General features: G+C 48.9%; 6 protein-coding genes across 6 annotated transcripts, besides 4 other annotated features; all 6 read left to right on the top strand.

Moving 5' to 3' along the window:
• Window positions 1–1,056: 1,056 nt before the first annotated feature.
• Window positions 1,057–2,412, top strand: Tb11.01.1640 (hypothetical protein, conserved; the record flags this gene model as incomplete). The annotated part of the gene is made up of 1 exon (XM_823959.1): window positions 1,057–2,412. The coding sequence occupies one exon, from the start codon at window positions 1,057–1,059 to the stop codon at window positions 2,410–2,412; it is 1,356 nt and encodes a 451-aa protein (XP_829052.1).
• Window positions 2,413–2,717: 305 nt separating this feature from the next.
• On the top strand, window positions 2,718–4,466 carry Tb11.01.1650 (signal recognition particle receptor subunit alpha; the record flags this gene model as incomplete). Its single annotated transcript, XM_823960.1, has 1 exon — window positions 2,718–4,466. One exon carries the CDS (start codon window positions 2,718–2,720, stop codon window positions 4,464–4,466), a length of 1,749 nt encoding a protein of 582 aa, XP_829053.1.
• Window positions 4,467–4,736: 270 nt separating this feature from the next.
• Window positions 4,737–4,758: a microsatellite.
• A 771-nt stretch (window positions 4,759–5,529) lies between these two features.
• Window positions 5,530–7,191, top strand: Tb11.01.1660 (hypothetical protein, conserved; the record flags this gene model as incomplete). Its single annotated transcript, XM_823961.1, has 1 exon — window positions 5,530–7,191. The coding sequence occupies one exon, from the start codon at window positions 5,530–5,532 to the stop codon at window positions 7,189–7,191; it is 1,662 nt and encodes a 553-aa protein (XP_829054.1).
• An 808-nt stretch (window positions 7,192–7,999) lies between these two features.
• Window positions 8,000–9,100, top strand: Tb11.01.1670 (hypothetical protein, conserved; the record flags this gene model as incomplete). Its single annotated transcript, XM_823962.1, has 1 exon — window positions 8,000–9,100. One exon carries the CDS (start codon window positions 8,000–8,002, stop codon window positions 9,098–9,100), a length of 1,101 nt encoding a protein of 366 aa, XP_829055.1.
• A 191-nt stretch (window positions 9,101–9,291) lies between these two features.
• Window positions 9,292–11,349, top strand: Tb11.01.1680 (polyubiquitin, putative; the record flags this gene model as incomplete). The annotated part of the gene is made up of 1 exon (XM_823963.1): window positions 9,292–11,349. The coding sequence occupies one exon, from the start codon at window positions 9,292–9,294 to the stop codon at window positions 11,347–11,349; it is 2,058 nt and encodes a 685-aa protein (XP_829056.1).
• A 3-nt stretch (window positions 11,350–11,352) lies between these two features.
• Window positions 11,353–11,415: a sequence feature (T-rich).
• Window positions 11,416–11,452: a microsatellite.
• Window positions 11,453–11,511: a sequence feature (T-rich).
• A 1,058-nt stretch (window positions 11,512–12,569) lies between these two features.
• Window positions 12,570–13,340, top strand: Tb11.01.1690 (hypothetical protein, conserved; the record flags this gene model as incomplete). The annotated part of the gene is made up of 1 exon (XM_823964.1): window positions 12,570–13,340. One exon carries the CDS (start codon window positions 12,570–12,572, stop codon window positions 13,338–13,340), a length of 771 nt encoding a protein of 256 aa, XP_829057.1.
• Window positions 13,341–13,715: the final 375 nt, after the last annotated feature.

Here is a 13,715-nt window from a genome sequence, read left to right on the forward strand (position 1 = left end):
ACGGAGGGCTCACGTGTATTTTAAGGGAGGGGGATGCAGCACCAATTTAGTGCCAATGGAATAGCACTGCTGAACTGTTGCTTTAGTATTCCTTCGCGGATTCTCGGGGTTCGGTAGTGATACCGCTGGGCAACGCTGAAAAGGGGCATTACTCTTGGGATATCGAAGATGGAGTGTTTGCGGCCTCGTCTGAGGTGAAGACGAGGAATGTTTCTGTGTGTGCGGAAAAATATAATTACAATCTTCTGTTCCGCACCACCGCAGCATGAATGTGGATCTGTTCATATGGAAATGTTTGAGCTGTCGGTGTTTCCAGTGTTTATACCAAATGTGGCCGTAGGTCCCTTTGGGAAATTAGTCGAATGTGCCGCCGTCGCCACCGTTTGGCGTGGCTCTGTTGGAAGTGTAATGTTGTAGGGTATGTGCTCGACGACACTTGGGCAATTTGTATTGCATCCCTCAGTGATGTGGTGGGGGGCTGCTTCATTTATGGTACCGCTGTGTTGGGAAAGGCACTTGGTGTCAGACGCTACGGGGGCACAACCGTAATGGATTATTGATTAGTTATCGGGCCATTGGCTTCGTGCTTGAATGAGGCGGCTGATGTGAGGTGTTTCTACAACTGATGCGACCTGAGTCCCTTTTTGATTTTTGATGCGTGTTGTTGCCGTTCGAAGTGCGCGGGTCCCCCCCCTCCCCTCCTTTTCCCCTCCAAGAAAGTTTCAGTGTGTATAGCCGACCCAGGGAGGGTCCACTAACCTAACTTCGTTGCTGCTGCCTTGCTCTTTGCTCCGGTCAAGGCGCCTGTTGCCTCTCTGTGCTAGTCTCGACCTTTAATTTTTGAAGTTTGACGTTGTTAAATCATGTAAATTGGTAGCGAATGCTTCTACTTCGCGTGAATCTAATTGATGCCCCGTTGCGTTTCCCCCCCTTTTCCGGTTTGCTATACATTGATATTGACCCACTAATATTCCTCGTTGTATGCTTTCCTTGGGTTAGTGGTTAGTCTTTGTTGCACCACTTGTCCAGACAAATCGTGCGAACTTCCGCCAGCAAATGCGCTACGAGAGTGTCTTACTTCGTCTAAGTGACGAAGAGCGTGAGGAGTTACAACTTCTCATTGCTGCGTTAAATGTTAGCGAGTACACCGACGACGTCGACGATATACGTCGACTGAGTGCCCGCGATGACCGAATGTGCCGCTGCATCCGCGAGCTCTTCGATACAGTATTGGGTCTGTACGTTGCCTCCGGCAGAGTTCCACGTGAGATGAAGGAGGGAATTGCAAGTGGCAGAGCCTCCACGCAGATGACGCTGAAGATACTTCCCTCACTCTTCGAGATATTTCGGCGCCACAAGCGGCTAAACCCCTTCAGCAATAGAAGTGAATTCGGGAAGTTAACCATGCTCCTCCAGGACCTGCGGAAGCCAACGGTCCAACAGCGGCTAGAGATATGCCACAGTCTCATAATTCCTGTGAAGACGGTTGGAGGGGAATTGCAACGTGTTGGAGCCGAAGCGATGCTGAGAGATCCTGACCTTGGGGAATATTTGAATTCTTTCGATAAGAACAAGGTCACCGCCTTTGACCGACTCCTGGGACGTTATGGAGGTGCCGAGAGCTCAACTGTTGAGCGTTGTCTGCGTTCCATTGACGATGTTCATCAGTTCCTCGAAAGTAATATTCGGCCCCTAGTGTGGATGCGTAATATAATTAGTGAAGAGTTTTGTCCATTAGACAAAAACTGTAAATACAATCTGGCTATTCAGCAAGGCGTTGATGGATCGTTGCTTACACACGAACACAGTGTTCAATGTGCCTACGTAATCGAGTCTCTTTCCCTGTGGATAAAGGTGCAGCAGAGCATCTTTGAGTTTTGGCAGGTATCAGAGGACGATATGCTCATCGACGGGAGTGGGCAATACTCCCTCGTGAATACTGGGCAGGGGTATCATCGGTTGTGTCATGCGCGTAAAAGTTACGCTCGTATGTCAAGGGTTGTGAATGAGACAGAACATCAGCTGGGTCGTTGGATTGGGATTAAGGTTATTCACCTAGGAGATCGGGATGTCCCTAACCCCCTGGTGTTTATCGACAAGTATACCGTGATTCCCCGTATAGTGCAGCCTATAATGCATGTCATGATGGCGCTTGAGAAAATATTTTCCCCCGATGCCAAAGAGGAACATCCGGGTGTCCGTAACTTTCTGCGTTCTAAGTACAGCTCCTTCCCTGAACTTCGAATGACGATACTATCAGATTTTTTCCGGCACGCTTTTGACGGCTCGGGCGACGATGGAGGGAACTGCATCGATGGGAGACTAACCTCAGCATGGAATTGGTGTCACCAACTGCATAAAAAGTCGTTCTATGACGCGTTTGTCTTAACAGGCTTCAATGGATTTGACTAAATCAGCACGCGTGGTCTGTGGATCCGCTGTTCCAGCAAAAAATATATTCCTTTTTTTGAAGAAGGGGATGTGCTGACAGTGGGGAGCCAATGCTTGGACCGGGTGGAAGTAGAGGGAACTCCTTCATGCAACTCAAGCATAAGTGCACAAAGGGTTTTACAGATCTTGATGTTGGCATGTGGTCTTTACGGTTCGTTTATTCTTCATATTTACCCTTTTCCACCCCTTTTACTGGTTGGTTGCCCTTCGTTTGATCGAAGTTCTTGGTTTTGAGAAGCGCTTTTATCAATATTTCTAGGTAGGGGATGATCGACACGCTTTCGATAGTTAGTAATGGGGGGATTGTGCTGTGGGAGCGAAGTTCAGATGTTTCTAGAAAATGCTCAATAATTAATCAGGTCATCCAGGAGTTTCTTCTTGAGGATCGCGCTGGTATGCACGAGACCGTAATTGGTGATTACAAAGTTCATTGGATGTTGGAAAACGATGCACATTTCTTTGTTGTGGCAATACACCCGAAGTTTGTTTCGTACCCGCAGATGTGTGCCTTTCTACGGACCATTGCTAGGTGTTTTGTCAAGAAGTACGGACGGGTGCGAGACAATGTGCTTGTGGAATACGACTTTTCAGCTGAATACGCGGAGACTCTTTCGATGCTTGATGCCGGTGTTCCTGGTGTTGATGCATTGGGTGGCGGCGATCAAATTAGTAACGGTGACACCGAGGGGGAAGAGGAGGATGAGGATTTGTTGGAAGATGCAGCAGACAGGGAGCCGCAAGGTGAAGGTGAGTGCAGTGCTGCCGGTGCCGCCTCAGGGGCCTATCAAGGGCCTGATACATTCGTTACCAAAAGCGGCCATGTTATTGGTCGAAAAGGTAAGAAACTAGCTGGATCCAAGTCTACAACTGCAACCTCCCAGAAACGAAGCAAGCAGGTGAAGCGCGCCACCCGCTGGGATGAACCATCGGCCGACAGCGCTGTGGAAGAGCAGCGGGGGCAGGGAACCAGACCAACCGAAGAAGAACTTGAAGTACAGACTGCGTTGCAGAGAGCGGCCTTTATCAAACGGTTACCTAATGGCAGTGTGGCTCCGGTACGGGAGAAGGAGTGGGAGGGTCAGCAAAGGGGTCTCCTGGCCAATTGGCTTCGTTCTTATGTTGGTCGACGTGAATTGGACAGTCAAGACTTTAACAATGTCATACCCGGCCTACGTGAGAAACTTATTACCAAAAATGTTGCTGTGGAGGTGGCTGAGCACGTATGCAAGTCTGTAGAAGCGTCGCTGACCGGAAAGGTTCTTGGAACCTTTGAGTCCCTGCATCAATGCATTGAAGCCGCCATGATCTCTGCACTCCGTCGCATACTTCAGCCAAAACATGAGATAAACATCCTGCGTGCGGTAGCATCATCGAGGGGGCGAAATAAGCCATACTCCATTGTGCTCTGCGGTGTAAATGGCGTCGGTAAGTCAACAACCCTTGCCAAGATAACATACTGGCTCCAGCAGAATGGCCACACTGTCATGATCGCTGCAGGTGACACGTTTCGCCACGGTGCAGTGGAGCAATTGGAGGTACATGGGCGCTGCCTGGGCGTGGACGTCTTCCAAATGGGGTATGGGACTGACCCATCTGCAGTTGCAGCGGCGGCTATATCACGAGCTACTCGTGATGGCTGCGATGTGGTGATGATCGACACCGCGGGAAGGATGCAAGATCACGAGTCTCGCATGCGTGCTCTTGCGAAACTCATTCATGATAACCAGCCTGATCTGGTTCTGTTTGTTGGCGAGGCTCTGGTGGGAAACACTGGTGTGGACCAGCTTCGGCGCTTTAATCAGTGTCTTGTTGATTTTGTGCCTGTTGGAAGCGTGCCACGTGGCATTGATGGGATTGTACTTACAAAGTTTGACACCATCGACGATAAGGTGGGTGCCGCCGTCTCGATGGTATACGAACTGGGTCAGCCGATTGTTTTCGTTGGGGCAGGGCAAACTTACCAGGATTTGAAAGTAATGGAGCCAGATGTTGTTGTCAGCGCTTTAATGGCGTAGAGAAAGCCGGTCGGCACACAACTCCGAGCAGCTACAACTATGTATGCGCACTACGGATCTATTGACAACACAGAGGCCTGGAAGGGGGAAGCAGCATGAACTCGTACGGTTGCTAACCCAGTCATATCCGTTTAATAACCTTGGTTTGGGTAAATTTTTGTGGTTTCCACTCTGAATCGTACTGCTGGTTGTTCCTTCTACAACAATTCTATCTTACCGTGTTTCTTCCGGTTTTCCCCTTGTTGTAATCATCGACAAGGGGAGGGTAATTGTGTGTGTGTGTGTGTGTGTGGGTACTGAATGGCTCTAAATCCCACCCGTATAGAGTTACTTCCCACGACCCGCTCCTGTCCGCAGAGGCGACGTATCTTGCATCTTCGAAAGCCGAGCGAACTACCCGTACGGAATAACTCCCTGGATGGTAGACGAAGGTAAGCAAGTCGTGGTTGCCCCAGGAGTCCCAACCCCCGAAATCGTCGGAAGGCGCCACCAACTGGCGCAAAACGCAGCGGGAACGCATCAAACCGTTACAGGTATATGGAAGCAACTGATACGTGCCATTTCCTTAGTGGGTGAAGTGGATATTCCGTTAATGTGCACTTAATGTTGCTCCACCGTTCTGGGGCAGAGGAGTGGCCTCGTAAATTCTCTTTTGAATTGGTGTGTGTAGGCTTAGCTGGACAACTTACCCCACGGTGGCGCCTGGTTCTGTGGCCGACCCCCTCGGCGATGTTGGCTACTCCACTGGGCACGCTCTATGAGTATATGAGGTCGATAAAGGCCACCAGCTGTTCGTGGGATGGCTTTCTCGGGCCTCGCGTGTGCTTACGTCCATTACGATAGGAAGCAAGGTATGAAAATCCTGTGCTGGCTATATGAAAGTGTCAAGTAACTGTGTACCTAAACAGGCTGTCTGCTTCACCTCCGTCTCCGGTTTGCTTTCTAGGTGTTTCATGTTTTCTCTTCCCCCCCCCCGCATTTTACGTTCCAATTATTCACTGGTGAATGCTTGGCTGGGAATTAGGTAATTGTCCGGTGCCGCTGCGGTTTGTCACTGCTCTTGATGTTGCGCCGTTCTTTCTTGCTTGGGCGTGGAGTGGCTCTGAGGTCAACCGCAAGGTTGTTTGGTGGTGGTGGTGGTGGCATCCGCCTGCCGGACGATGATGGCATCAGTGCAGAGTTGCGGGGCTTTGGCGAGTATGGCGGGTCTATTTCCGCGTTTGTTAAAGCAGGGGGTGAGGACCAAGGGAAACGTGTGGGCGGCTCCAAAGTGTTTCCTTGTGGTGAGGCAGATCCCACTATCCAGGCTGTGAAAGCGCAGCACATGGCCGAGATTGCCAAAACCGGGAAACTTCCGTCGCCACGGAATGTTGTATCGACATCGGGATCATCGGCAACGCCGAAAGGTGGACATGACGGCGTTGGCCATGCGACTGCAGGGATGGCCTCTTCATCGTCACTCCCCCGTAGGGTCGCTTCGTTGCCACGGGAGGCGGCCGCGAACTACCCGGCAACCCTTGCTCGGAATGAGACGACGAATTCTGCACGCGATCTTGGAGGTCCCGAGGGGCAATCGCGTGCGAAGGAGGCCGAAGACTACTATCGTGCCGTCCCCCGAAATGCCCTTTCAAAGGAGGAGATGTGGAGGCGCATCACCACAGCCACATCAGACAAAGCGGAGCGGGCTTCTTCGACCCTCCACGCATCTGAGGAAGATTATTTGAAGATGGAAGAAGAGCTGCAGGAGCACGACCTCTACCATTTTCGTATTGGCGAGTTGGCTTTCCCAGAGCAGAGATTACGGCGCAATTACTACGCTATGTGGCTTCTGGCGATGTACTTAAACAAGGCTCGTTGGACAATGCTCGACGTACATTCTCAGCGAGGTGTGAAAACGACGGGCGCCGGGATGAAACTTTTGTTTTGGAAGGAGTCGGTTAGTCAAATCATGGAAAAGCGGAGTATGCCTGCTGGTCAGTTCACTGACTCCCATCCCGTGCTGCGCCCGTTCGCAGCTGTTGTGGAGCAAAACCCGCACATGACAAAGGCATTTGTACGCGGTTTCAGTGAAGCAAGGTTGCGCGTCATCCAGCAGCCAGGAAATGTCAAACAACTTTTTGACCACTTTGATCGTTATTATGGCTATTTCTTTAACTCGCTTCTGGAAGTTGCGCAAGTAAAGGACGAAAACGCAGGGCACTTAATGCAGCATATTGGACGGGCCATTGGTCTTACACAACACTGTGTGATGTTCTGGAAGAAGTATGCGCGTATTGGTTTCACTATGCTCCCTGCTGATCTTTGTGCGGACAATCATGTGAACCTCGCTCTTCTGCGAAACATATCGCTGGCGGCAAGGGATCGTGCTGTCCGGAGACTTCTGTACGATGTTATGTGCATTGTTAAGACGGAGATGCTGCATGCTCAGCAACTAGCGCCACACTGCAGTCCCGCGGCGTGGCCCATCGTTATGGAGTGCACGTACGCTAACTATTATTTGGGCTTCTTGCAGCGCCGTGATTTCAATGTTAGCGCTATGTTTGCCGACAATAACGTCGAAAACGCGGGGTTTGCATGGTACCGAGTTAAAAAGCGCTGGGAGTGGGAAAAGCATCAAAGCATCGAACGCCTTGTGGCTGAAAGCGCGCCGCTGCCTTTCATAGGAACGTCGTGGGGCCATCGCGGTTCTGACTACAAGATAGCTTCTGGATTCGGGCGGAAGTGATGGGAGAAGGAGGGAAATGATTGAGTTAAGAAAAGTGTCACTGCTGAGGTTATTCTGTGTTTTCAATCAGTTGGTTTAATGCTGGTTTTGAGCACGTTTTCTTGTTTGAGTGAACTTCATGTTTTGTTATAGGCTTCACTCGTTATACGGTGGATGTGTCGTCTTTTCCATTCTCCTTCGCACCTGGTTTCACCGCAGATTGGGAGGAATTTTCGGCTGCCAGTAAGCAAGAGTGCACGTACCCGTTGCTCACTTACCTCGGGACCTTTGCGGTGCACAGGTATTTGTGCCAAATGAACGCGAAGCGTAGCGAAATTGATGCGTGCGGCTTCCTTAGTGCCCAGATACCTTTTTTGTGGTATGTTCCTCGGTGCTTCAGTTTGTTCGGACTGACTTCGAAGTTATAACTGAGGGAAGTTTTTCGTGAAGTGACTTACGTTCATAACGGGGCCAAGTGGGGGTGCTTTTCAGAGTTCCTTTTTGTGTTTGTGCGCGTGCTAACCCGAACCGTTGTGGAGAGAGTATCTTTGAATCGCCGAGTGTATCTTTTTCGACGCGAGAACTCCATCTTGATTTATCAGGCCGCAGTAAGTTCTTTTGGAGGCTTATGGTGTTCGCGGCGTGGTGTCTGCACGTGTGCCTCCCCTTTAACTTGCGTCTAGGAGCAGGCAACACGACGATATACGAGGCGTTGGGACTGGTAGAACGTTGCCTCCTTACTCACATGGTCCTGCTGATCCTTTTATTTTCCATATTTTTGCTCAAAAATTTTACTAACCCTAGCCTGTAGTGTCCCTTTTGGTAAGTGATGTCTACCGGTGAGAGCGCGGAGCTTCATGAACCAACCATGGGCCCTATTAAGTACGTTTTCATTCCCGTTGAGGAGACTAGAGAGCCAAAGGAGTTGCTGTTTGCGGGAGGGAGCGATGAAGAGTTCCGTGGGTCCATCACACAGTATTTTCGTCAAAAATTGCTTTCACAGGAGCAAAAGAATGAGATGACCAAACATCTCGTACAGAAGGCAAGTGAGAGTGGGAATCGCGGAGATGATACCGCCCCGCCTCAAGTAAGTGCGCAGCAACAAAACGAACTCATCTCCGAGTACCTCGAGCAAACATCATTTGAGATTGTCCCGATAGTAATGCCGGCGAGGGACAACAAGTTCGTCGGGACATCACTTTACATTGATGACAGTGGGAGGTTCAAAGATCTGCCACTGAACTGTCGTGCCAGTAAAATCGCCCAGAGGGATATCCGAGGCGACGCATTTCTCCTATCCAACCATGATGACCCAGCTCTTGATGAGTGGGGCCGTGTTGACTGTTCACTTTCGACATACAACGAACTTCTCGCCAACCCACCTACCACAAAGTACGATGCCTCCGACAGGGCTCAGATGGCTTCTCTGACCATGCAACGTGAAAGCGAAACAAAATGCATAAGTGAAGTAGATGTTTCCAAAGCTAAGGAAGCTAAAGAGGCAGGCAACAAATTTTTTACTGAAGGAGATATAAAGGCGGCTGTTCAGGCCTACAGCGAATGTGCAGACCTCACTGAAGGCAGAAGAGATTTGCTCCCCAACGAAGCTGAGGTAACTTCTCTCCGTGTGAGCGCCCTACTGAACCGAAGCCTTTGTCTATATCGCCTGGGAAAGAATGATGATGCTGCCCACGATGCCCGAGCAGTGCTACAAATCGATGCAAAGAATTTAAAAGCCCATCACCATCTAACGAAAGCCCTTTGTGGGAGCCGTGACTACGATGAAGCAGCGAAATCACTCGAAGCCTATGAAAAGCTGGGCGGACAACCACAAGATATAGCACAAATCCGTCAGTCTATCGTTGAGGGAAAGAAAAGGTTAATGCAAGAGGAAAAGAATAAATATGCCAAGATGTTCGCCTCAACTTAATCACAAAAAGAAATAACGTATTATGATACTATACATTTAACAAAAAAAAATACTACAAAAACTGGAAAAAACTGCACCACAAACATTCTTTATTATGCACCTTTAACACAAAAAACCATGTCCGCTAACAAATAAGAGAAAATAGCGAAAAAGCACAACAAAAGACAACTTCTGTTTGTTATATTGATAAAATGCAGATCTTCGTGAAAACTCTTACCGGTAAAACCATTGCTCTGGAGGTCGAAGCCAGTGACACCATTGAGAACGTAAAGGCCAAGATCCAAGACAAGGAGGGTATCCCTCCGGATCAGCAGCGACTGATTTTTGCTGGTAAACAGTTGGAGGAGGGCCGCACGCTTGCGGACTACAACATTCAGAAGGAGTCGACACTGCATCTTGTGCTTCGTCTTCGAGGTGGTATGCAGATCTTCGTGAAAACTCTTACCGGTAAAACCATTGCTCTGGAGGTCGAAGCCAGTGACACCATTGAGAACGTAAAGGCCAAGATCCAAGATAAGGAGGGTATCCCTCCGGATCAGCAACGACTCATTTTTGCTGGCAAACAGTTGGAGGAGGGCCGCACGCTTGCGGACTACAACATTCAGAAGGAGTCGACACTGCATCTTGTGCTTCGTCTTCGAGGTGGTATGCAGATCTTCGTGAAAACTCTTACCGGTAAAACCATTGCTCTGGAGGTCGAAGCCAGTGACACCATTGAGAACGTAAAGGCCAAGATCCAAGATAAGGAGGGTATCCCTCCGGATCAGCAACGACTCATTTTTGCTGGCAAACAGTTGGAGGAGGGCCGCACGCTTGCGGACTACAACATTCAGAAGGAGTCGACACTGCATCTTGTGCTTCGTCTTCGAGGTGGTATGCAGATCTTCGTGAAAACTCTTACCGGTAAAACCATTGCTCTGGAGGTCGAAGCCAGTGACACCATTGAGAACGTAAAGGCCAAGATCCAAGATAAGGAGGGTATCCCTCCGGATCAGCAACGACTCATTTTTGCTGGCAAACAGTTGGAGGAGGGCCGCACGCTTGCGGACTACAACATTCAGAAGGAGTCGACACTGCATCTTGTGCTTCGTCTTCGAGGTGGTATGCAGATCTTCGTGAAAACTCTTACCGGTAAAACCATTGCTCTGGAGGTCGAAGCCAGTGACACCATTGAGAACGTAAAGGCCAAGATCCAAGATAAGGAGGGTATCCCTCCGGATCAGCAGCGACTGATTTTTGCTGGCAAACAGTTGGAGGAGGGCCGCACGCTTGCGGACTACAACATTCAGAAGGAGTCGACACTGCATCTTGTGCTTCGTCTTCGAGGTGGTATGCAGATCTTCGTGAAAACTCTTACCGGTAAAACCATTGCTCTGGAGGTCGAAGCCAGTGACACCATTGAGAACGTAAAGGCCAAGATCCAAGATAAGGAGGGTATCCCTCCGGATCAGCAACGACTGATTTTTGCTGGTAAACAGTTGGAGGAGGGCCGCACGCTTGCGGACTACAACATTCAGAAGGAGTCGACGCTGCATCTTGTGCTTCGTCTTCGAGGTGGTATGCAGATCTTCGTGAAAACTCTTACCGGTAAAACCATTGCTCTGGAGGTCGAAGCCAGTGACACCATTGAGAACGTAAAGGCCAAGATCCAAGATAAGGAGGGTATCCCTCCGGATCAGCAACGACTCATTTTTGCTGGCAAACAGTTGGAGGAGGGCCGCACGCTTGCGGACTACAACATTCAGAAGGAGTCGACACTGCATCTTGTGCTTCGTCTTCGAGGTGGTATGCAGATCTTCGTGAAAACTCTTACCGGTAAAACCATTGCTCTGGAGGTCGAAGCCAGTGACACCATTGAGAACGTAAAGGCCAAGATCCAAGATAAGGAGGGTATCCCTCCGGATCAGCAACGACTGATTTTTGCTGGTAAACAGTTGGAGGAGGGCCGCACGCTTGCGGACTACAACATTCAGAAGGAGTCGACGCTGCATCTTGTGCTTCGTCTTCGAGGTGGTATGCAGATCTTCGTGAAAACTCTTACCGGTAAAACCATTGCTCTGGAGGTCGAAGCCAGTGACACCATTGAGAACGTAAAGGCCAAGATCCAAGATAAGGAGGGTATCCCTCCGGATCAGCAACGACTCATTTTTGCTGGCAAACAGTTGGAGGAGGGCCGCACGCTTGCGGACTACAACATTCAGAAGGAGTCGACACTGCATCTTGTGCTTCGTCTTCGAGGTGGTTGGTAGTGATTTTTTCTTTGCTGTTTTTTTTATATTTTTTTATTTTTAGATATATGTGTGGGTTTTTACATTTACATGTATAATATAAATATATATATATATATATATAGTACATGTTTTTTTTCCTTTTTTTTCTTGTTACACTTCTCTCATTTTCTTTTTTTTTTTGTAGGAAGTTAGTGGTTTAGGTAATTGCTGATGGGAATTGATAATGTTCTTGTGTTTATAGTGTTGATGCATTTATGTTGTGAATTACTTATACTGTATGTAAGTATTTAGTGTGATTTCTGCCTATGTTCGGTGTTTAAGCTGTCCGTTTTTTGTAATGCGTAGTCCTTTTTGCTTTATGTGCCGTTTTGTCCGTAGGCGTATTTACCATTCCTTTTATGTGTCGATTCTGCTGTTTGATATATATATATATATATTTGATGGACATGATGCCGAACTCTTATTGTTTTGTGATTGGGTATTATAAATTGTGGGGAAATTCTTTGTGGGTGAGCTAAGCTCACCGTCGGTAGTTGCATTGTCTTGTTGCTGTTGTGGTTAGTGTTTTTGTTTAGTGTTGGTTGCCGCATTTTGAGTTGTTGCTCTTTTTGTTTTGTTTTGGAACATTATTCTGAATTGGGTGACGCATGTTAGTGGTGTTTATGCTTGTGTGCGGAGAACCCCTTGTAAAAGAAGAACGAAATTGAACTTTTGTGCTATCTCCAAGCCTTTCCATATAACTGTGAGAGGTGGGGTGGTGCGCATCAATCTTTATTTGCTTTGGGTGGCTCCAGTTTTGCTGTAATGCACTGAAGCTTCCAATACCTTTGGTACTGGTGCTCTGTGGTTGGGCGTGTTTTTGTGTTGCCTGATTTTTTTTCTTTTGTTAACGGAGTGTCGGTGCTGTAGACGGTTGCGGTAATGATGTTTAAACTTGTTTTTTCGTTTGTTTACGGGTTATGTAACACATTGCTTTACTTCCGGCGTTGGTGGGACCGCTGTTGACACGTGTGTTCTGGTTTCAGTGTGTTTTATCTGTGTCCAACGGTAGCATTGACATCTTACGCCTTTGTTGTCCTCGTTGCCTTGTCACACTTACTTATGGGTATGTGCACTTACCATTTGGAGAGTTTTAGGTGTCGTTTTCTGGCTTTTGCGGGGAGCGCTGTTGCTAGGACGAGTGACGGTTACTTGTTCCCCATTATCACGTTGGGCGCGTGTGTCAGTCCGTTGAAGTGATGACCGTCGCGCGCGACCATGACATCGATGACCATGACACCTCTTTTACGTCATTCGGCGGTGAGCGCCCTCCGTTTGAGCGCATTCCGGTGCCGTCAATGGCGTCAAAGGAGTACACGGAAAACCTCCCCGCTTTTGACAGCGACAGGCCGATGCCCCCTCCACGTAGTGTATTTGAACGTTTTTCGCGTGTGATGCAGCTGCAATTTGGACAGGACCCGGACATGCCGCTTTTAGGGAGTCGTGCGGAGCGAAAATACAGGAGCTGGTTGGACTATGTGACAAGCCCCCCGTCACCACTGCTTCCTCGTAACTACGTAGACGCATATACTCGCCCAAATCCTTGTCCCGAGGAATACTGGTGGGCCTCATGGAGGTGGCCGCGGATTAAATACGTGAACGCCAAGGTTCCACCTCCCGTAGACGGGAAATACAACGACTACTATCATTACCTGGCCTACAAGAACTGGATGGAACGTGAGCGCGATGTGTACGTGGCGCACGCGAACTTGGTTAACGAAATGGCTATGCGGTGTCTAGTGAAGGAAGGACAGTACAACGCCGCCAAGAATTGTCGCCATCTTTATCATAAGGGATTTGCCATGTCTCGGATGGAGGAGCTTAATCAGACTCTGCTGTACATGGCGCTCACGGGGAACGCGGCTATCCGTGAGACACCATATCCAGAGAACTTTGTGGAAGAAAAGCGGAAGATCTATGACGATTGGCTGTTCCGCACACGCATGAAGAAACCTGGGGATGTCGCATAGTAGTAGTTAGGAGTGCGACAGTGTTTGCCGAAAGGTGAATGCTAACGGCGGAAATAGCGTATGAAATTGGACGTTTATTCGCTTATTCTTCACCTCACCAAGCTTTTGTCCTCACCTGTCGAATGTGAACGTATTCATAAAGATGAAATGTCGCCCATATGGATACACATGAGCGTAAACATGGATTCATATGTACGTGAGCATGTGTTCCCGCGTAGGATATTACTTCTTGTTCATTGTTTCGAGACCAATGTATTAGGGTTGTTGGTAGGAATGTCGCCTAGGGGTATGGTGGTTGCCCGTGGTGGGGCGTTACCACTTCAGTGGTGACGTAGTCTAATGCAACGCAGTCAAGATAGGTTCTGAATTCGTGTT

Source organism: Trypanosoma brucei (assembly GCF_000002445.2).
Source record: "Trypanosoma brucei brucei TREU927 chromosome 11 chr11_scaffold01 genomic scaffold, whole genome shotgun sequence".
In the NCBI taxonomy this organism is placed as follows: Eukaryota; Euglenozoa; class Kinetoplastea; order Trypanosomatida; family Trypanosomatidae; genus Trypanosoma; species Trypanosoma brucei.